General features: G+C 46.0%; 1 protein-coding gene and 1 long non-coding RNA gene across 3 annotated transcripts in view; one reads left to right on the plus strand and one right to left on the minus strand.

The window, feature by feature from the left end:
* The window catches only part of LOC309522709, a 289,900-nt gene that overhangs the window by 50,205 nt on the left and 218,157 nt on the right, over positions 1-21,538 (minus strand). The window lies entirely within an intron of this gene.
* COPS7A (COP9 signalosome subunit 7A) lies at positions 10,663-21,278 on the plus strand. Of its 2 annotated transcripts, none has more exons than XM_082206149.1 (8): positions 10,663-10,790; positions 12,374-12,584; positions 14,468-14,543; positions 15,819-15,907; positions 16,002-16,204; positions 18,440-18,545; positions 19,950-20,101; positions 20,675-21,278. In XM_082206149.1, the coding sequence occupies exons 2-8, from the start codon at positions 12,423-12,425 to the stop codon at positions 20,712-20,714; spliced, it is 828 nt and encodes a 275-aa protein (XP_082062275.1). In that variant the 5' UTR covers positions 10,663-10,790; positions 12,374-12,422; the 3' UTR covers positions 20,715-21,278. The 2 variants fall into 2 exon arrangements, with proteins under 2 accessions (XP_082062275.1, XP_082062276.1); XM_082206150.1 differs by lacking the exon at positions 10,663-10,790 and adding an exon at positions 10,848-11,006.

The raw sequence follows: 21,538 nt of genomic DNA on the forward strand, positions 1-21,538 counted from the left end.
CCGAGAAGGCCCTCTGCCTGGTTCCCTGTAGCTTCACTTCTCACAGTAAGGGAACCACTAGAAGGCCCTCAGAGCTGGACCTCAGTGTTCAGGCTGAACAAAGGGGGTGAAGACGCTCCTTTAGGTATACTAGGCCAAAGCTGTTTAGGGCTTTAAAGGTCAGCAATAACACTATGAATTGTGCTCAAAAACGTACTGGACGCCAATGTAGGTCTTTCAGGACTGGTGTTATGTGGTCTCGGCGGCCACAAAACCTTTGCAGGTGAGAATACTACTGAAAATGGGATTGTGTATGATTATCCTGATAGCATAATGAGTGCAAATCATCAGGCATGTGCCATGAAATTAACATCTTGAGAGCCTAGTTACAGCAAAGGGATGTGACTCAAAATTTTGCTGTCTTTATGCAGTCAACAAAATGGACAACATGCTAAATGTTATGAGCACTGTATATATGGAAACATTGGCACCCCAGCAGAACTCAAGCTGTCTTATTATGAAGCCTCTGGGTTGTACATGCAATCTTCCAGATCACTGGGCCATGGGAAGCTCTGGTGCAGGTGATGTCGTCGTATGTCTCTGGGATTGTGCTTGTACTCTGCTCTGTGTGTGGGAAGGGCAAGTGAGAAATAGGTTCCACGATGTCATCAAGCGGTTCCAGACATTGCTCAGTGTTAATTGATAGCTTTTCTGCGAGGAGTCTGCTTCAGCGTCCATAACTGTGACATTATAATTGGCAACCGAGTTGGTGGTGGTGGGGCTGTGGAAATGGCCGTCATTGTTGCCTGTGTCATGGACTGGCTGGATGCAGAGGAGTCGGTGGGAGGCACCAGCTGGGAAATCCCTAAGGGAACTCCCAGGGATAGAAGGCTCACAGCCAGGGGAATGGTGGTGGGACCACAGTGAGTGGTCAGAGGAAGAAGACGGGGCAGATGGGGAGGAGGCAGTGTCGGAAGCTGAAGAGGCAACAGGGTTTGGTGAGCAGGAAGAGTCTGGGGCAGAGAGCAGTCCAGAATCAGAGGCAGAAGTGGAGGCTGCAGAGGTTTGGGGCCAAGGGGCAGAGATGAAGCAGACTGCTGAAGCAGCCAAAGGGTCTTCTCCTGCTGCTGTGACCAGCTCCCCTCCTCCCTGTTCTCCCAGAACACAAAGAGGAATGAAGAGGTCCCCAGGTGAAGAGAGCAGTGGAAAGTGGGGGCATTCAGTCCTGACAACTAGCTCATTGCGGCAAGACATACTGGGAAGAGTTGCGGTGATGACTAGGCTTGAGCTGCTTTGATTCTTTGAAAAAGGGGTTAACTTCACTGACACTTGTGAGTTATTCCTGACTTGCCCCCACTCCCTCCTTGACACCATGTTAGCTCTTTCCGCTTTCCTACTGGGAGTGCCTAAGGAGCGTGATGGTGTTATGCCAACATGGGCTTAATGGCCACCTGGTGACCCAGGACCTTAGAATTGTACTATCTGTCTCAAAACCCTGTGCTTAAGAACACGGTAAACACACGTCCTCCTCTCTGTGTCTGTGGGAGAACAGAGCACCTATTTGTGCAAGTGATTATGAGGCCCCAACTACCATGCGATATTAAACCGGAGCAAACAATCTGTTGCGCCATTTTGGGGAGCTAAAGAGGTGCCCAGGGCCCAGAAAGGAGCTTCAGGTGAAAGCAGCCAGGAGCGCAGGGAAGCAGCCAGTCAGGAGAGAAGGGCAGAGTCAGGCTGAAATGGTTGCAGAGGCGGCCTGGCTTTATCTGACTAATGAAAAGCAGCAAGCGTGTCGGAGAATGTGAGAGCAGCGGATCGATGGAGAGATAAAACCTGAGATGAAGGCAGCCGGGGAAGCAGACTGGTGGCGCTCGGAGGAGCGGGGGAAGAGGATGTGGGAGACCAAACAAGGGCGGGAGTTTTGAGCGGCGGTGGCACTCCCTCACATTGCAGGGAGGGCAAATGTTAGTTGGGTGCAAAAATTAATTGGATTGAAGCAGAGGCTCTGCACATCCCTCTGGAAAGCGATGACGGGTCTTGGTGTGGGGCAGTTTCTCCAAGCAGATCAAAAGATGCGGCTTGCGGCTTCTGTGCGGTTATAATGGGGCTGCTGCCTCTGCTCTGAGCCAGGAGCAGACAGGCGGCTGTGATCCACAACGGGAAGCGTTATGCTCTTGTGCAGCAGGGGCTGGTGGTGTGGGAGGCAGGGAGCCCAACAATGGGTAAAGTCAATGACAGGCAGAGCCCACTAATTTTAGTTTTGTTCTCCTCCTCCTCCCACCTGAGTTTGACAACAGCGAAACAAACAAAGAGAAGAAAGAAGCCAGGGCCATGCCTCAAACAGTTTATAAGTAAGAAGGCAGGCAGGTGTGGATTGGCTGAGGGCACACTAAAGATGGTGAGCCCTTACCCCAATGGAATAGCCTCCACTGTCTACACACACTGACACACACAGATAACTAATAATAATACTAATATGCCACACATCTGACTGGATTGCCCCAGCTATTCTGGACAGCTTCCAACAAATGGAAACACATCAAACATTTAAAAAATCCTTATACAGGGCAGCCTTCAGATGTCTTCTAAAAGTCAGATAGTTGTTTGTTTCCTTGACATCCGCAGGGTGGGCGCCACTACCAAGAAGGTCCTTTACCTTGTTTCCTGTAGCTTTACTTCTCGCAGTGAGGGAACCGGCAGAAGGCCCTCGGAGCTGGATCTGTGTCCAGGCTGAATGATGGAGACTCTCCTTCAGGTATGCAGGGCCAAAGCTGTTTAGGGCTTTAAAGGTCAGCACCAATACTTTGAGTTGTGTCTGGAAACCTACTGGGAGCCAGTGTAGGTCTTTCAAGACCGGTGCTATATGATCTTGGAGGCCACTCCCAGTCACCAGTCTGGCAGTCGCATTCTGGATTAGTTGTAGTTGCCAAGTCACCTTCAAAGATAGCCCCACGCAGAGCGCCTTGCAGTGGTCCAAGCGGGAGATAACCAGAGCATTTACCACTCTGTCAAGACAGTGCACGGGCAGTAGGGTCTCCACCGGCATACCAGATGGAGCTGGTAGACAGCTGTCCTGGACACAGAATTGACCTGTGCCACCATAGAAGCTGTGAGTCCAAAATGACTCCCAGGCTGCACACCTGGTCCTTTAGGGGCACAGTTACCAGGTAACCCACCACACCTGCCCTACCCCTGTCCCCCCGAAACAGTACTTCTGTCTTGTCGGGATTCAATCTCAATTTGCTAGCCGCCATCCACCCCGCAACTGCCTCCAGACACCCACATAGGATATTCTCTGCCTTCACTGGTTCCAATTGAAATGAGAGGTGGAGCTGGGTATCATCACATGTACACACACACACTCTCTGGTACAAATGGATGTCAGACTCCCTAAAGCAGATTTTGCCAACTTAGTGCCCCCAAATGCTTTTGACTCCAACTTCCCTCAGCTGCAGCCCATCAATAAGGGTGTTCCACATTTTGGGAACTGCAGTTCTTATACCCTATAATGTGAGTATGCCTTATAGTGGCTCCCTTCTGGTCTGATAAAACATACTCACCTAGTTTTGGGGAATTCTTTGAAATCAATGTGTTCCTGTCTAACTTTTGAATTACATTTCTTTTCTGTGGGAACTGATAGATGGGCAGACAATGAAAATGGGTCATGAAGGCTCTCATTATGGCCAAAATGTTCTCCAACACTGGAAGAAGAAATCCTCTCCAACAATCACTGAAGAATAGAAGACTTCAATGCGCTTCCCATGTTTCAATGTGCAGCTTATTATGGAGAACAGCTACCAAACACTTACTGGGAAATGTGGGTGGCATAAAACGATCTGGGGTCACCAGCATGGTGCTTGTAAGTGCCTGTGTGCCTGCCAGTTCCTCCTGTGAAAGGTCTTAGTAAACATCACCATAAAAATCCACAGGGCATGAGGAACTGCCTTCTCTCCCTGCTCTGCTCCTGTTTGAACTGTCTCATCCTCTCCTACATTGAATATGTACATCCCTTTTAAAATGTCCACATTTCTTTGGATGCTGGGGAGATGCTTGAATTACTAAGGAACTATTTTGACAGAGAACTTGTGGAGGGAAAAGAATCACGCCTTCTCTTCCTGTGGCAACATCCTCTAACAATGTAATTCGCAAATATGTTCATCGAAAGCTTTAACTGCAAACCTTTTGGAAGCTTGAATTTCACAAGTATGGACAAATGAACGATCTCACAAAAGGAACATCAGTTTAGAAGAAAAGGACTCGCATCTTCTATACAACATGTTATCCTTTCACTGGCTTCATTGGAACCCAGTTCTCTCAGGCAGCTGGTTGCCCACTTTTGAGTCCTGATCATAGCTGTCAACCGTCCCTTATTTGGCGGGAAACTCCCTTATCCCAGCACCGTGTCCCGCTTGGTGAGTCTTCCGGTGGATTCTCCAGGAAACTAGTAATTTTGTGAAGGAAACTTGGGAAGGAAAGTCATGTCGCACAGCCACACATAAAACACCTTTAGAACGCTGGAACTTTCCAAAAGGCTACACTTGGCTACTTTTTAATTAAATGCCTAGAGAAAGACTTCACACATGACTCGGCAAGGTGAATGGCTGTTTGATAGTGGGCTTCAGCAGTTAGACTGGGCACCGAACTTTAGTGTCTCCATGTGTTTGAATTCCATCCTTCTTAAATAATTTTTAATGCTGGAATATTCATAAACTAGGGTATTGTGAAATCAGGCTTGTGTGGTGAATAATGTGTTGGATTTTGTGTGATACTACTATGTTTGCATCCCTGCCTAGCCATCATATTCAACAGATGACCTTGAGAAAATCACAATTCTGCAGCCTGTGCTACCTCACAGTGTGTGTGTTCATATTATTGCCCTAGAGAGTAGTGCAGTTATTTCTCCGCTCCCCATTATGCCCCCTACAACATCAGCAGTGGGACACAGGTGGCGCTGTGGGTTAAACCACAGAGCCTAGGGCTTGACAATCGGAAGGTCAGCAGTTCGAATCCCCGTGATGGGGTGAGCTCCCGTTGCTCGGTCCCTGCTCCTGCCAACCTAGCAGTTCAAAAGCACATAGAAGTGCAAGTAGATAAATAGGTACCACTCCAGCAGGAAGGTAAATGACGTTTCCATTCGCTGCTCTGGTTCGCCAGAAGCGGCTTAGTCATGCTTGCCACATGACCCGGAAGCTGTCTGCAGACAAACGCCGGCTCCCTCGGCCAGTAAAGAGAGATGCGTGCCGCAACCCCAGAGTTGGTCACGACTGAACCTAATGGTCAGGGGTCCCTTTACGTTTACCTTTACAACATCAACATGGCTTCATTAGTATCAGATTCATTTCTGTTTGCACTGACAGGGCGGGATATCTTTACCCGATGCCGGGGTGAGGAAACCTTTGATGGCCTAATCTCCTAGTGAACCAAATTTGACAGGTGGGTGATGCAATCCTAACCATGTCTGCATGCACACCATGCATTTAAAGTACCGATATTTACACTCTCCAGAAATCCTGGGAAGTGTAGTTTAAGGGTGCTGGGAATTGTAGCTCTGCAAGGGGTAAGCCACAGTTCCAACTATTCTTTTGGGGTGGGGCGGAAACTTATTAAAAACATGGTGTGACTACACACACCAGAAGTAAGCACTATTGAATCTAGTGGCGTTTACTCCTGGGTAATTGCAGTTTGGACTGCAGCCTTAGGCTGGAAGTGTTGATAGATCAATAGTTCAGTTTAGTTTATTACATTTTCATATTGCTACACACACCCAAAATGAGTCCTGAAGCAATTTACAGGACAATAAAATACAAAAATACAATACACAGTGGCAAGTTCATTAGCACAAAAAAGATATGGAAATACTAAAAGTTTTCCTTAAAAAGTATTCCACTCCTAGCTCCAGAATGAACACAAAAACAGCCACCAAAAGCCAAACTGTTAATGTTCTTCAGTTGGCCAGGAGACTAAAAGTGTATTCATCTGTTGCTGAAAATATGACAAAGTAGGGGCCGGGAAAGTTTCTCTGGAAATAGCATTCTACAATTGGTGGTTCTGTTGCTTGTTGCGACAGACAGACAGACAATATCGGATGGTGTCTTACTGTTCCCCATACTGGAAAGAGCCTTTTTCCAGCCAACAGCACTGAAAAATCTGAGCCTCTCATGGTCTTTTGAAGGGTACCTCAGCTGAACACAGTTTGTGTGAAACTATCACACCCCCTTTTCAATGACAATTGCACAGTGGCCCATCTTCATATACAGAGAGAGGGGACAGTCTCTTTTTACTATAAAACACACACCATACTTTTGTCAGATTTTGTCCAGTTTTAAACACAGACATACAGTTGAGTTGGTATCCGTCTGTCTCGGACGACAATGGTAGAGTGTGCCTTTGGGCGTGAAGTCCAACTATTGGATGGTTGCAGTACCTGCTGTGGCTGTAGAGACCAATATGGGAGAGACATGTTTTGTTGCAGCTGGGGCAGATGAAGGCGTTCGGTTCTGCTGCTGCGTTTCTTCTCTCCCAGTCGTCATTCCTCCTGTCGTCACTGCTATAGATGCACAACCTGACTGTTTCTCTCCATACAGACATTCAGAGAGAGAGGGGAAAGGTAAAGGGGAGGGTATGCATGAGGTAAAGTAAATAAATGAATAAGGATCAAATAATAAAATGAATAAGGTACAAATAATAAAATTGTTGTTGTTGTTGTTCTATACTTAAGCAGGAAGAACCAGCTGCACCAATATAAGATGGGGGACACCTGGCTTGCCAGTAGTACATGTGAAAAGGATCTAGGGTCTAGTAGACCACAAGGTTAACATGAATCAGCAGTGTGATACAGCAGAAGAAGAAAAAGAAAGCTAATGCTATTCTAGACTATTCTAGACTGCATCAACAGAAGTCTAGTGTCTCCATCAAGGGAAGTAATAGCCTTGGTCAGACCACACCTGGAAAATACTGTGTCTAGTTCTGGGTGCCACCATTTACAGTAGTATCCTTCTTAAAAAGCAGAGACATCACCTTGCCGACAAAGGTCTGTATAGTTAAAGCTCTGGTTTTCCCAGTAGTGATGTATGGAAGTGAGAGCTGGACCATCAAGAAGGCTGATCGCAGAAGAATTGATGCTTTTGAATTCTGGTGCTGGAGGAGACTCTTGAGAGTCCCATGGACTGCAAGGAGATCCAACCTCTCCATTCTGAAGGAAATCAGCCCCAAGTGCTCACTGGAAGGACAGATCGTGAAGCTGAGGCTCCAATACTTTGGCCACCTCATGAGAAGAGAAGACTCCCTGGAAAAGACCCTGATGTTGGGAAAGATGGAGGGCACAAGGAGAAGGGGAAGACAGAGGATGAGATGGTTGGATAGTGTTCTCGGAGCTACCAGCATGAGTTTGACCAAACTGCAGGAGGCAGTGGAAGACAGGAGTGCCTGGCGTGCCCTGGTCCATGGGGTCACGAAGAGTCGGACACGACTAAACGACTAACCAACAACAGTTCTGGATGCCACCATTTAAGAAGGATACAGTGGTTCCTCTATTTGCGGACACAATGCGTTCTGGGGTGCCAGAAAAGTCTGCAACTAGAGCGGTGCTTCTATACACTTCTGGATTTGCCGCGTTTGCAACCCAAAAATCTGCAACATGAAGCGAACGCAACTAGAAGTATGACTGTATTGACAAACTGAAATGTGTGCAGAGGAAGGTGACCAAGAATTTAATGAGGGACCGTTGAAGGATAAGAGGAGACTGAGAGGAGATATGATAGCAATATTCAAATGTATAACGGACTGTCACATGGAAGATGGAGGAAGCTTGTTTTCTCCTGCTCAGGAAGGTAGGACTGGAAGCAATGGCTTCAAGTTATAAGAAGTTTTCTGGCTAAATATTCAGGAAGAACTTTCTGACAGTATGAGCTGTTTGACAGTGAAACAGTCTTCCACTGGTGGTGGACTCTCCTTCTTTGGAGGTGTTTAAGGAGAAGTTGGGTGGCAATCCATCATATATAATCTAGTTGAGATTCCTGCCTTACTGAAGGTACATTCTTTCACCTTTGGTGGACGTGCCCAAAGATTAAGGCTTTCTGGGAGATGATCTATAATGAAATGAAAAAGGTATTTAAATATACCTTCCTGAAGAAACCAGAGGCCTTCCTCTTGGGCATAGTTGGCCAATTGGTGCCAAAGAAGGACAGAACTTTTTTTATGTATGCAACAACAGCAGCAAGAATATTGATTGCAAAGTACTGGAAGACACAGGATTTACCCACACTGGAAGAATGGCAGCTGAAGGTGATGGACTACATGGAACTGGCAGAAATGACCGGCAGAATCCGAGATCAGGGAGAAGAGGTGGTGGAAGAAGACTGGAAGAAATTTAAAGACTACTGGCAGAAATACTGTAAAATTAATGAATGTTAAAGGGATGTTGGATTGAAAATAAGCGGTATTGGTAAAAAGATTAACAAGAATATGTGAATACGGATTGACAATGGTTTAAAATATATAGTCATAATAGGTTAAGATATTGAGTAAAGATAAATGATAGAGGGTAAGGATTTGCTGAATTAACTATGTGAACTGGAATACAAAAAAGGGGGTGTGAGGAGGTCAGGAAACAAGTAAATGAAATATAAGACATGAAAATATTGAGTTCTTTTTAATTTTTTCTTACTTTTTATGTGTTTTGTTTTTGTATTTTTGTATCTCTTTTTCTTTTATTATTGTTATTCTTTTTTATTTCTTATTTTTAATCTTGTAACCCTTTATTGTCTGTAAAATTTCAATAAATATCTTTTTTTTTTTTTAAAAAAAAAAAGAGAGATTCCTGCCTTACAGGGGGTTGAGCTAGATGACCCTTGGTGTCCCTTCCAACTCTACAACTCTATGAAGCCTTAAGGCAGACACACAGCTCATGGAAACTGCCTTGTGGGGTGGGAAGAAAGTCTAGTTTCGGGTTGCTAAATGGCCAAAATTCACCGCCTTAGCTAATTTGCAGAATGTAGAAGGGTTTCCCACACCTGGATCGTCTGCTTCTTCTTTTTTATATATATATAAATAATTTTTATTGAATTATTTTGTTACAAAAAACAATACAGCCATACTACCACTAAATATAATAAATAAAAATCGCATACATCAATATTTAGTTTGTTATTTGTTATTTACCGTCTTATTTCCTCCCAAACATTGCATACAAAAACACACATATGTGCAGACACCCACACCCAAAATGATAATAATGGAAGTAAATATTTTCCCCCTTTTATCTTCCAAAATCTTTTCTTCAACTTTGACTTCCTGTCAAGTCCCTTTGCATATATTTTATCTTACATTTGAATGTACAAAAAACAATAAACCTTTCTGTATAATTTTTCCAATACATTCTGAAAACACAATAAATCCTTAATTGTTGTCCACCTCCTTTTAGTTCCTTTATCACTTGAATGCTAGCACGGAGTCAAAACTATTATTGTATTTTTGAACATATCTTCTATAACCGTCCCATTTTCCCACAATTTTTTGGGTCGCGCGCTGTTTCTTGGGACTACAGTTCCTTTTTTTTTAAAAAAAAACATATATTTATTAACTTTTCAAAGTTTATACAAAAAAGACAAAAAGAAAAATACAAAAAAATTAAAAACACATATAATCTCACTCCCTTGTTTTCTATTAACCTATTTCTCGGACCTCCTCATACCTCCCCTTTTTGTATTCCAATTCAGATTATTCCTTCAGCAAATCCTCTCCCTTAATTTTCACTTAATTTTACACCTTCCTTTCTTCTTTTTTCCCCCCAATCATCTTAATCATTACAGCTAATAACCGCTTAAATTCAGTCCAACATTCACTAATTTTATAATATTTCCCAAGGTAGTCCTTATCTTGGGACTACAGTTCCCATCATCCCTGAGCCCTGGTTTTTGCTAGCTAGGGATGATGGGAATTGTAGTCCCAAAACAGCTGGAGACCCAAGTTTGGGAAACTCTGATCGTGGGAAAGAGATTAGGTTTTGTGAGGGGAACGGGGAGTACTTTGCACATGCTCAGAGGTACTCTGCCTCGTTTATTTATTTTTTAATAAACGTTTTCCTGTCGCTGAGAGGAAATCCTGTACTCTTGATGAGGGCCTTAAAACTGCCAAAACGTGGAGCAAAAGGGCATATTTTCTCACTGCGCTTTTTGATCTGTATTTTATTTTTATTTTTTAGGCGCGAGGCTTATTTTGGTGTGCGGCTGGCGACTGGCCACCGACTTATATTATTCTCCTATATGCCCACAATGTGAAGTGCTTAGAAAGTTGAGGTAATCTACCATCTCAACTTTATTTATTTTATTTATTTAACGTTTATTTTTACAAGCGCGGGGTTGTGAGTGACTTCCGCGGTTTTAACCGTTTTAGCTTTTCGCAAACGGCTTCTGAGGTGGTTTTTTTGTGTGTGTGTGCGTTTTGAACCACCAAGCGATTTATTACATTTTATGAAGGAAATAGACTAATACGATCTCGGCTGGACAGGACTTTCCCTCAGGCAAACGGCCCCTTATTCAAGCGTGAGGGGAAAATCAACGGGCGATTTCCCGCCCAAACGAAAGCAACCATAGACGCACGGCCGAAGCCACTTCCTAGAGGCGACCTCGCCGCTCGGAAAGCGACTCCGCCGCGGAGGGAAAAGAGAGGCGTGGCCAAGCGAAGAGCCGGCCAATGAGGCGGCGGCGCGAGGGGGCGTGGCCTGGAGGGCAGCTGTGACGCCGCCAACCCGGAAGTGGTCTGTCTCTTGGCAGAGAGGGTCTCCCCAGCAGCGGGGAAGGGAAAGTCCTCAGGTAGGGAGCGGCCTGGCAAGCGGTTGTCTCCTCTGCCTGGGGGTGGGGGGTGGAGGAGACCTGAGAGAGAGGGAGGTGGGTCTGGGCCCCCCACTGCTAGGGCCGGCCCACCCAGGAAGCAAGAGGAGAGGGGATCTCAGGCAGCAAGATCCACAGGGGCAGCAGATCCGGATCTTGACCTTTATTGATTCAGGGCTGACCCACACACGAGGCAGGGTGAGGCGAGCGCCTCAGGCGACAGGATCCACAGGGCAGTAGATCCCGGTATCATTCTTTTCCCCACCCCCACCTTGTCCTTAATGTAATAATAATAATAATAATAATAATAATAATAATAATAATAATAATAATAATAATAATAATAATAATTAATGTAGTCTTCCCTCACCCCATTTTCCTTATTGGGGAAGTGGAGCACCATTTTTGGGGTCCACCTCAGGCACCAAAATGTATTGGACAGGCCCTGGACCGCTCACCTGAAAACATAGCTGTCAACGTTTCTCTTTTTTTTAAGGGAAAGTCCATCACAGCCGCCCTGAGCCCGGGCCTTCGCTGGGGAGGGCGGGGTATAAATAAAAATTATTATTATTATTATTATTATTATTATTATTATTATTATTATTCCAAATAGGATTCCTCATAAGAAAAGGGAAAGGTTGACAGCTATGCCTGAAAAGCAGGTGGTGGACCTCCCTTTCTACCACCTGTTCCATCCCTCAGGTTCTTTGCGCTGATCCTGCTGGTGCCCTTATGCCTCGCCCCCCATTCCCCACTCTCTCTCCTTCCCCCCTCACCACCTACCTTTCCTTTCCCTGGAACAGGCCCTGCATACCCAAACAGATCTGCCTGTGTGCTCTTTGTTACCTTACACACAGCCCTGAGTTGGCAGGGTGCAACCGCCTTTGTAAACTGCAGCATAGCCTTAACCATGTCTACTCAGAAGTAAGCCCAAGTGAATTCAGCGGGCCTTGCTCCCAAGTAAGTGGGACATGGGTGGGATCGGGTTAGGAATGCAGCCTTCTTTGGCTACCTGGATTGTTAAGGAGTTAACCCAAAAAATTCTACCGTCCAGCTTCTGTTTATATGAGCTTGACTTATTATTTACTAGATTTTTTAAAGGTGGGTTGTAAAACTGGTTCTTACATTAGAATTTACAGTTTGTGGAGAATATTCTCTGGATAATTTTCTAGCAGAGAATTATATTCTCTCACCTCACTTCACTAGTCTTGGTACAATTCTGTGTTCCTATTCTGTGTAAATGTACAGTGGTACCTTGGTTTACAACCATAATCCGTTCCAGAGGTCCGTTTGTAAACCAAAACAGGTTGTAACCCATGGCATGCTTTCACCAATGGGGCCTCCAAAAATTTTTTTTTCATAACCCCCCAAAAACGGGTTGTAATCCAAAAAAGTTGCAAACCGGGACACGCACTTATGGGTTTGACATGTTTGTAATCCAAAATGTATGCAAACCAGACTGTTTGCAAACCAAGGTACCACTGTACATGTTTAATGTGGATTTTTTGTTCTGGGGAAAGAATGGGAGGAAAAGCTTCAGCTGTCAAACTTGCTCCTTCCTTTAGCTTGTGGAGGCTGCGGTCTGGCCCTGAAGCAGGCTGACTTGGTGACATCATGGCAGCCGAGGTGAAGGTGACGGGGCAGAACCAGGAGCAGTTCCTGCTGCTGGCGAAATCTGCCCGTGGAGCTGCCCTGGCCAGCCTCATTCATCAAGTGCTCGAAGCCCCTGGCATTTACGTCTTTGGGGAACTGCTGGACATGCCCAACGTTCGCGAGGTGAGCTCTGAGATGTGAGAGACGAAGGTCTAGGGAACCTTATAGTGCTCGAAGCAGTTAGATGAAGGAATCCACTCCCTTCCCCCCAAATTGAAGTAAACCTTCATACCTCTCTTTAGGGTAGGCCAGGCAGCCTCTCTCAGTCCTGACATAGCACTATCTATCTATCTACCTATCTATTTTTATATATACCTCTACAAAAGTATATATTTCCCCTACAAAGCAGGATTTCAGTGTTTCACACCACCTGACAACTTTATTTCTGTGCTCGGTTTAAATGAGCAGCTTCAGCAGGTTTCTCGCTGACTATCTGCTACAAACTGGCGTGTAGTAATGAATGGGGATTAGGGGCCTTTCCCCACAATGATGGAAGAAAACATGCTATGTGTAGGTGCTTTTCATACGGCATTTGTGGAGCCCTGGGGTTCCTGAAAGCCACCTGGGATTCTGGAATGAGGTCATCAGTAATGGCACACAAGCTTCCCTGTAGGGCTGCTGATTTTCCCTCGCGATGGGTGGCATTAAGGGAGGGCTAGTGTGTCTTCCCTGGCATGCTATTAGTTTGCAAGAATTATGGTGAGGACTAGCTAGTGCGCTACATGGTGCATCCTCTGCAGTGCTTAGAAGGTCCATAACTGGTATTTAGGGGTCATTTGCCAGAGAAGTCAATATGGAAGCCATTGCCAGTATACCATTTTCCTAAGCTGTCATACAGTTTTCCTTTAAATACTTTTCAATGACAACAGCACAGAATCCTAATACATAGTAAGAAAAGCTTGCTGTAGTGGCAGGAAGGTATTCTGCTCTTCACCCTCTCAACCTTCTTGAAAATCTGGCTAGATTATAAATTTATCCCATTTTCCTGTATAGTAGGCTAGGCTGAGTGACAGTCATCCAGTAAGCTTTGTGGCTGAGCAGGGATTGCATTTTCTCAGCTACAAAAAGTTGCAATTTGAGCACCTCTAAAATACAGCCAGCCAAGATGAGAAACACGGGTGGCGCTGTGGGTTAAACCACAGAGCCTAGGACTTGCCGATCAGAAGGTCGGCGGTTTGAATCCCCATGATGGAGTGAGCGCCCATTGCTCGGTCCCTGCTCCTGCCAACCTAGCAGTTTGAAAGCACGTCAAAGTGCAAGTAGATAAATAGATACCGCTCCGGCGGGAAGGTAAACGGTGTTTCCGTGCGCTGCTCTGGTTCGCCAGAAGTGGCTTAGTCATGCTGGCCACATGACGCGGAAGCTGTACGCTGGCTTCCTCGGCCAATAAAGTGAGATGAGCGTTGCAACCCCAGAGTCAGTCACGACTGGACCTAATGGTCAGGGGTCCCTTTACCTTTAAGATGAGGAAAGTTGTGAGGAGTGTGTGCAACAAACACACGCTGACATAGTTCTCATTGAGGTGGTAGAGACCTTTGAATGGATTATTCTGGGCCGCATTGGAGACATATGTCAATAAATGATAGAAAACTGGCATTTCTAAGAGAAGACCATGCTAGAACTCTTCCTAGCATCTAGTTCTCTGCATACAGGGATTGTAAAATTATTATATGGAGGGACACTACATCTTGTGAGCCCCCACCTTTGTCTAGAGTGGTACAGCCCATACAAAGGTTTCCCATATTCCTGAGAACTTGGCCTAAGTTGCTCTCCAGCTGGGGTGGAAGTTCATGAGACAGGCCCACAATATTCACTGCTCACAACCTTTGTGAGCAAGAATCCTTTGTAATAAAAGAGCAAGGGCAAAATTCGGTTTCATTAGCAATGAAACTTGTGCTCCCTTTGAGACAGATTGGAAAGGATGTTGTAAGCAAATAGAATGTTTGTCAATTCTCATATGTTTCTACTGGTGTTTCTCTCCCCCACCCCTTCCCCCTTTCCTTCAGCTAGCTGACAGTGAGTTCTCCGCTGTATTCCGCCTGCTCACAGTCTTTGCGTATGGAACATACTCAGATTACTTAGGTATGTTTTCTCTTGTTCTTGGGAAACAGGAACTGTCATTTGTGATTGTGAGGAAAGGTATAGAAAACCAAGAGCAGAGCCAATGCAATTAAGGGATCTGGAGAAATAAAACAAAAACCTTTATCCTAAATCAGGGTGTACCAGCTCCGGACCAATCCTGCCTAGGATCAAGAATTGCAGAAGTATGTGGGTGACATTTCTATAGATCAGAAAGGAGATGAGGATACAAAATGGGGCCATTGGATATTGAAGTATTGTGGAAGTTGTCCAATAGCTTGTGATCTCGCTAATCTGCTCTGTCATCTCTATTTTTGTATCCTCCCCTTCTTTGTTGCAACTCCTTTTTCTACCGCCTCTGGCCAAGTACGGTGGGCTTGTGCTGCATATAAGCAGAATGGCTCTCAGTTCTTGGGCAGGCTCTGGAGTGGTAGCGATAACAGCAGATATTGTTTGAATGGGGTGGTTAGATGCGGGTGACACTGTGGTTTAAACGCCTGAGCCTCTTGGGCTTGCCGGTCAGACGGTCAGCGGTTTGAATCCCCGTGATGAAGTGAGCTCCAGTTGCTCTGTCCCAGTTCCTGCCATCCTAGCAGTTTGAACGCACACCAGTGCAAGTAGATAAATAGGTACCGCTGTGGTGGGAAGGTAAACGGCGTTTCTGTGCACTCTGGCTTCCGTCACGGTGTTCCGTTGTGCCAGAAGCAATTTAGTCATGCTGGCCATATGACCCAGAAAGCTGCCTGTGGACGAATCACAGCTCCCTCGGTCTGAAAGCGAGATGAGCGCTGCACCCCATAGTCCCATTTGACTGGACTTCACTGTCCAAGAGTCCTTTACCTTTACTGGTAGCGATAACATCAAACATTATTTGAATGGGGTGGGTAGATGTTCTGAAACGCAGAAGCTTCATTTATTTAGATTTGCTGGCCTGCTCTGGATTTGTTGCTTTCAGGGTCTAGATCCCAAAAAGTGTGTGTGTGTGTGTGTGTGTGTGTATGTGTAGGATTACGGGATGGTTGAGGGGGGGGGGGAATCACTGTGTATTTATGTGTTCTGCTTATGTAAATGTTTGTCCATTGCTGAAGGGGAGAACCCACCTTAGCAGTTTGAGAGCAGGGCCTCTGAGACTGACCCAAAAATAATAGAATAGAAATTTGGAAAAAAAGATGGAGCATGGAAAGAGACGGTGGACCCTAATCCAAATCTGGCAACGAAGATTTGAGGGAATTGAACCTGCTGTGATAATAGCTATTCTTTCTTGTCTCCCGAGAGCAGCTGAAGCCGGGAATCTGCCTCCGTTAACAGAGGCTCAGAAGAACAAATTGCGCCATCTGTCTGTTGTCACGTTGGCTTCCAAGCTCAAGGTAATCTATGTGCCTCTTGTTCTATTGCCTGTCCTCCTCATTCTTTGGGGGGATTGCGCCTCACGCCAGCTTGTATCCCCACCACCGCCCACAGTGCATTCCGTACGCAGTGCTGCTGGAGCAGCTCCAGCTGAAGAATGTGCGTCAGCTGGAGGACCTGGTGATTGAGGCCGTGTACGCAGATGTACTGCGGGGGAGCCTGGACCAACGCAACCAGCGATTAGAGGTCGATTACAGCATTGGGAGGGACATCCGCAGGGAGGAACTCAGCGCCATCACTCGCACCCTTCAGGAATGGTAAGGAAGACTCTGTGAACTTGCACGGGCCAAACACAGACCAGTGGGGCAGGCTGTAACAGTTCTTCTGACAGAAGGAACTGGACGTAATCCTTATTGCAGGGTGGAATCTAACAATTAGCAACTCTTTCTTCCAGAGCCAGTGTGGTGTAGTGGTTAAGAGCAGTGGACTTGCAATCTGAGGAACCGGGTTCGCGTCTCCGCTCCTCCACATGCAGCTGCTGGGTGACCTTGAGCGAGTCACACTTCTCTGAAGTCTCTCAGCCCCACTCACCTCACAGAGTGTTTGTTGTGGGGGAGGAAGGGAAAGGAGAATGTTAGCTGCTTTGAGACTCCTTAAGGGGAGTGAAAGGCGGGATATCAAATCCAAACTCTTCTTCTTCTTCTTCTTCTTCCTCCTCCTTGGCGCCACACTGTTGGGTGCTCCACAGTGTCCACCATGTGTTTCTTTTGCTAACCGTTTTGTGTTATGATGTGAGAATGGCTAAGTGGCTTCATACACCAAACTTTTTAATTCCTGAACATCTCCCTTTGTTTGTTCCCCACAAAAAGCTACAACAATGCATTTAAAGCAGTATGTTGTCTTTACTTCAAGGATCAGAAACAGGTATGACCCAAACACAAAAAAACCAGAAAGCCAGGACGATTCCCAGGTTGCAAAACAATAAACAAAAGCTTGTTGGCACTGCTTGTTAGCAGGTGGAAGAAGGGTCAGCCCTCAGATACCAGGGACCCAGGCTTACCTTTTGCTGATGCTGTATTCCAGCAGCTTAGATTGGGGCAGGGATGGGGCTCCCCTTAACTACACCCCGTGTACTTAATGCCATGCTGAAGAATCAGAAAAACACCCCAGATAGCCACTTATCAAAACTGTGTTATGGGATGGGTCATCAGGTACCTTGCACCCTACTTTGGTTCCGCAGCTCCTCCACAAGCTGATATGAAAACTTTAACCAAAACACCTATTGATAATTATTTTAAAATCTCCCCCCCCCCCAAGCTGGTACTGAAAATATGAGTGTAATAGAACCTCTTCCTTGGCTGCTGTTGTTTTCATCAGCCTCAGATGAGCTTTCGTGGCATTTTGCTTTCCCTTCTGCACCATACAAGCTGCCACAATCAATGGAAGATAAGAACCACTGGGTTACATTTGCACTGTGAATTTGTATTTGTGGCGCTTCTGAGTTGGAAGGCCTTCTACTTTACATGCTATGCTGTTCTTTACTTGAGCAAATTTCTTTGTGCTGTTGTAGCCCCCTTAGAGTTCCATTTCATTTCAGGAAAGCCAAGTTTCAGAGGTTTATGTGACCCACAGGGGTTCCTTCTGTACCTTGGCAGCCTCTAGAACCTGAGCAAAAACTATTTCAGACTTGGCAGTGAGCAGGGATGTTTCAATATCGGGCAAGCCCATTGGCATATCTGAATTCTATGTTTATTGCTTAAATTTCCGTTTTAATTGTGGGATTTGTATCTTGTGAACCTTTTGTTCTCTGGAAGGTTGCACAGTAAAAGCTTACACTATAGCAGTAAGGGCTAACAACTTTGTATGTGTGCTTGTGGTTTATTTTAAATTAAAAGCTGAGATACTTCGGAAGCTGAATTTCAGTGGTTGCACCCTGAGCTTTTTCAGTGGGATTGTGGCATAAATAACCCTGGCCCTAGCCATGGCAAAACCTAATGAAGAAGAAGAAGAAGAAGAGTTTGGATTTGATATCCCGCCTTTCACTCCCCTTCAGGAGTCTCAAAGCGGCTAACGTTCTCCTTTCCCTTCCTCCCCCACAACAAACACTCTGTGAGGTGAGTGGGGCTGAGAGACTTCAAAGAAGTGTGACTAGCCCAAGGTCACCCAGCAGCTGCATGTGGAGGAGCGAGGACGCGAACCCGGTTCCCCAGATTACGAGACTACCGCTCTTAACCACTACACCACACTGGCTCTCCACACTGGTGGCATTTTTTATTTTATTTTTACAATGTTTATTTTTTGGCCATAAAAAATGTTACTTGACGAAACCTTTAAAAAGCAAATGGTGGCATTTTTATGTATGTATTGCAGCCCTGTATGATAAATCCCATGTTCTTCTGCCATCTTTCTCACTTCTTTGCTTCCTATAATTCTACAGAATTGTATTTTGATGCCTGTGTTCCTCCTTCTTCTCTAAGCCTTTGTGCTTCTCTTATCAGGCTGCTTTGAAGGCCTCTGCCCTGCCTTGTTCACCTTTTGCCTGCCTCTTACAGGTGCCAGGGCTGTGAGGTCGTCCTTTCGAGCATCGAAGAACAAGTGAGCCGGGCTAATCAGCACAAAGAGCAGCAGCTGGGTCTCAAGCAGCAGATTGAGAGCGAGGTGAGTGTGCAGGACTGAGGTAGAGTTTCTCCGTGGTATCTAACATGGTGGTGAAGCATAGGGTTTCATGCTGCATTTATAGTCCTGGAACACTGAGCGGCTACAGTACACTCTCCCCCAAATGAATTAAACTCAGAGATGCAATTCGTTCTTCTTCTTTGGCAATCACTCGTAGCCGAGTAAGATTGTCTTCCATAAACATGGTATCAAAAGTGAATCCATAAGTGACTGTGGAGGCCAATTCTGGATCCACACATCCTTCCACAGTGGGGACATAGGTTTCCGGGCAGGAGTTGATCATGGTGAGGGTTTTGCCAAGCGTGCCTTCCTCTTAGCATGTTTCTCCCTTTCGTCCTGGGTTTGAGCGTCTTCAAAACCCATGACACCTTTGGTAAAGGCTGTTCTCCAACTGGAGTGCTCGCAGGCCAGTGTTTCGGTGTTTATACTACATTTTTTTAGACTTGCCTTGAGGGATTCTTTGAGCCTCTTTTGTTGACCACCAGCAATACACTTTCCATTTTTAAGTTGGGAATAGAGTAGTTGCTTTGGAAGACGATAATTGGGCACCCCACAACATGACTACAGTGGTACCTCGGGTTACATAGGCTTCAGGTTACATATACTTCAGGTTACAGACTCTGCTAACCCAGAAACAGTACCTCGGGTTAAGAACTTTGCTTCAGGGTGAGAACAGAAATCACTCAGTGGTGGCAGCGGGAGGTCCCATTAGCTAAAGTGGTGCTTCAGGTTAAGAACAGTTTCAGGTTAAGAACGGACCTTCAGAATGAATTAAGTACGTAACCAGAGGTACCACTGTAGTCCCATGAAGTTGATGTTGAAGAATCAACATTTTGACCCTGGTGATCTTTGCTTCTTCCAGTACACTGGCATTAGTTCACCTGCCATAAAATGTATGTAGAGCAGGGATGGGGGACTTTCTCGGCTTGGCAGGCCATATCCTTATCATTCCCACTCCTGTGGGCCAACTTTGACAACCTAATCATCAGTATCTGACATCATTATGACATCAGATGACGCACAAATATGCAGCCTCAGTTTAAATGGAAAGTCCCTGCAGCAAACTGTGCAGGACAGCAGAGAACTCTGTAGCAACATTTGCAGAGACAGATGCCTCCTAAATCAGAAATCGTACACCTTGGATGGGCTGTTGAGAGAAGATAACATCCCTCAGTTAAGTCTGGTGAGGCATTGCCTAGCTACCTTCTCCTTGAGCTGCCAGGAGAGAACTTTCTTGTATTCTTGGTGCATACATAGGGGTGGTTTTTTTTTTGCCTCCAGAATAATGAACTATGCTGTTGTTTGTTTGCTTTCAATTGGGCACTTTAATTTTGTTCTCCTTGTTTCTCTTCCCTCCCCACTCCCCCTGCCCTCTTGCCCCAGCAGGTAGCAAATCTGAAGAAGACAATTAAAGTGACGACAGCAGCTGCCGCCGCAGCGACATCCCAGGATCCTGAGCAGCATCTCTCCGAACTCCGGGAACCGGCTCCGGGTACCAACCAGCGCCAGGCCAGCAAAAAGGCTTCCAAAGGCAAAGGGTGAGGTGGAATCCTGTTCAAGGCTTGCCACCTTCTCTCTGCACATGGGCTAGGAAAGCAGAGAGACACCCCCACCCCTTGTGTTTTGCCTACAGTTCAACTCCCTTACCTTGGGGCTTGGTGATTATTAACCATGTAAAAGGTAAAGGGACCCTGACCATTAGGCCCAGTCGTGGCCGACTCTGGGGTTGTGGCGCTCATCTCGCTTTATTGGCCGAGGGAGCCGGCGTACAGCTTCCGGGTCATGTGGCCAGCATGACTAAGCCGCTTCTGGCGAACCAGAGCAGTGCACGGAAACGCCGTTTACCTTCCCTCCTGAGCGGTACCTATTTATCTACTTGCACTTTTACGTGCTTTCAAACTGCAAGGTTGGCAGGAGCTGGGACCGAACAACGGGAGCTCACCCCGTCACGGGGATTCGAACTGCCGACCTTCTGATCAGCAAGTCCTAGGCTCTGTGGTTTAACCCACAGCACCACCCACGTCCCATTAACCACGTAGTGTCTATAAAATCCCTAATTTAGGCGAAAATTCCTGCTGGTGCTCATTCTAACACCTTTTCCTTCTCTGCAGGCTCAGAGGCAGTGCAAAGATCTGGTCCAAGTCGAACTAGCGGGACCTTTGGCTGGGGAGGACGGCAGATGTCCCACGTGTGATACTTTCTTCTCCAACCTGGATGTCTTTCTGTGCAATCCCTTCCCCCTTTCCCAGTCTCTCTTTCTCCCCCCCCCCTGCATGTAGTTTGTTCTTTCTGTTTTGCTCCTCCCCTGATACTTTCATCCATTCTCGCCTTCTGCTGCTCTCTCCTAATCCTTCCCACTTATTTTCTGCCTGCGACTTTTGCTTTCCCTCTTCTCTGTCTCTCCCCGTCCCCATCCTCGTGTGGGGTGCATTTTAAAGAGCCATAAAGTGACCTCTGTTTCAGTTATCTTTGCACCCAACAGAATATGGCGGAAGCCTGGGTGGAAGTGAATCTGGCAGCTGTTAGCCACTTTAGTTCTGCGAGCAGATCCTGAGACATTTGCTCTGGGACACAGCTTGACATCTCAATCATTTGCTTTCCTGGGATCAGGGGTGGGGAGGGGGCGTGTGAGTGTGTCGGATGGATTGTTTTGGGGAAAAAATAGTATAAATATATAAAGCGATTTAAAGAAATAAATCTATGGACATATCTACAGGAGCTGTCTTCACTTTGGTTTCATTTCATTACTGCACTGGAGACCCTTCTCTTTTTGGGGAAACAGGATGGGAGGTGATGCGTGTGGAGCTAAGAATTCCATTTGGCATGGGATAGAATTATTTCGTGTCCTGCTTGAAATGAGAGATTGGGGCCACAGGAGAGAGAAGCCTTGCCCCTTGCACTTTATTGCATTGGTGACCAACTAGTGGGATTATTATTATTATTTATTGGACTTATATACCGCCCTATACCCAGGG

The sequence above is a fragment of the Podarcis vaucheri genome, assembly GCF_965113315.1.
Source record: "Podarcis vaucheri genome assembly, chromosome: 17".
NCBI classification, from domain to species: domain Eukaryota; kingdom Metazoa; phylum Chordata; class Lepidosauria; order Squamata; family Lacertidae; genus Podarcis; species Podarcis vaucheri.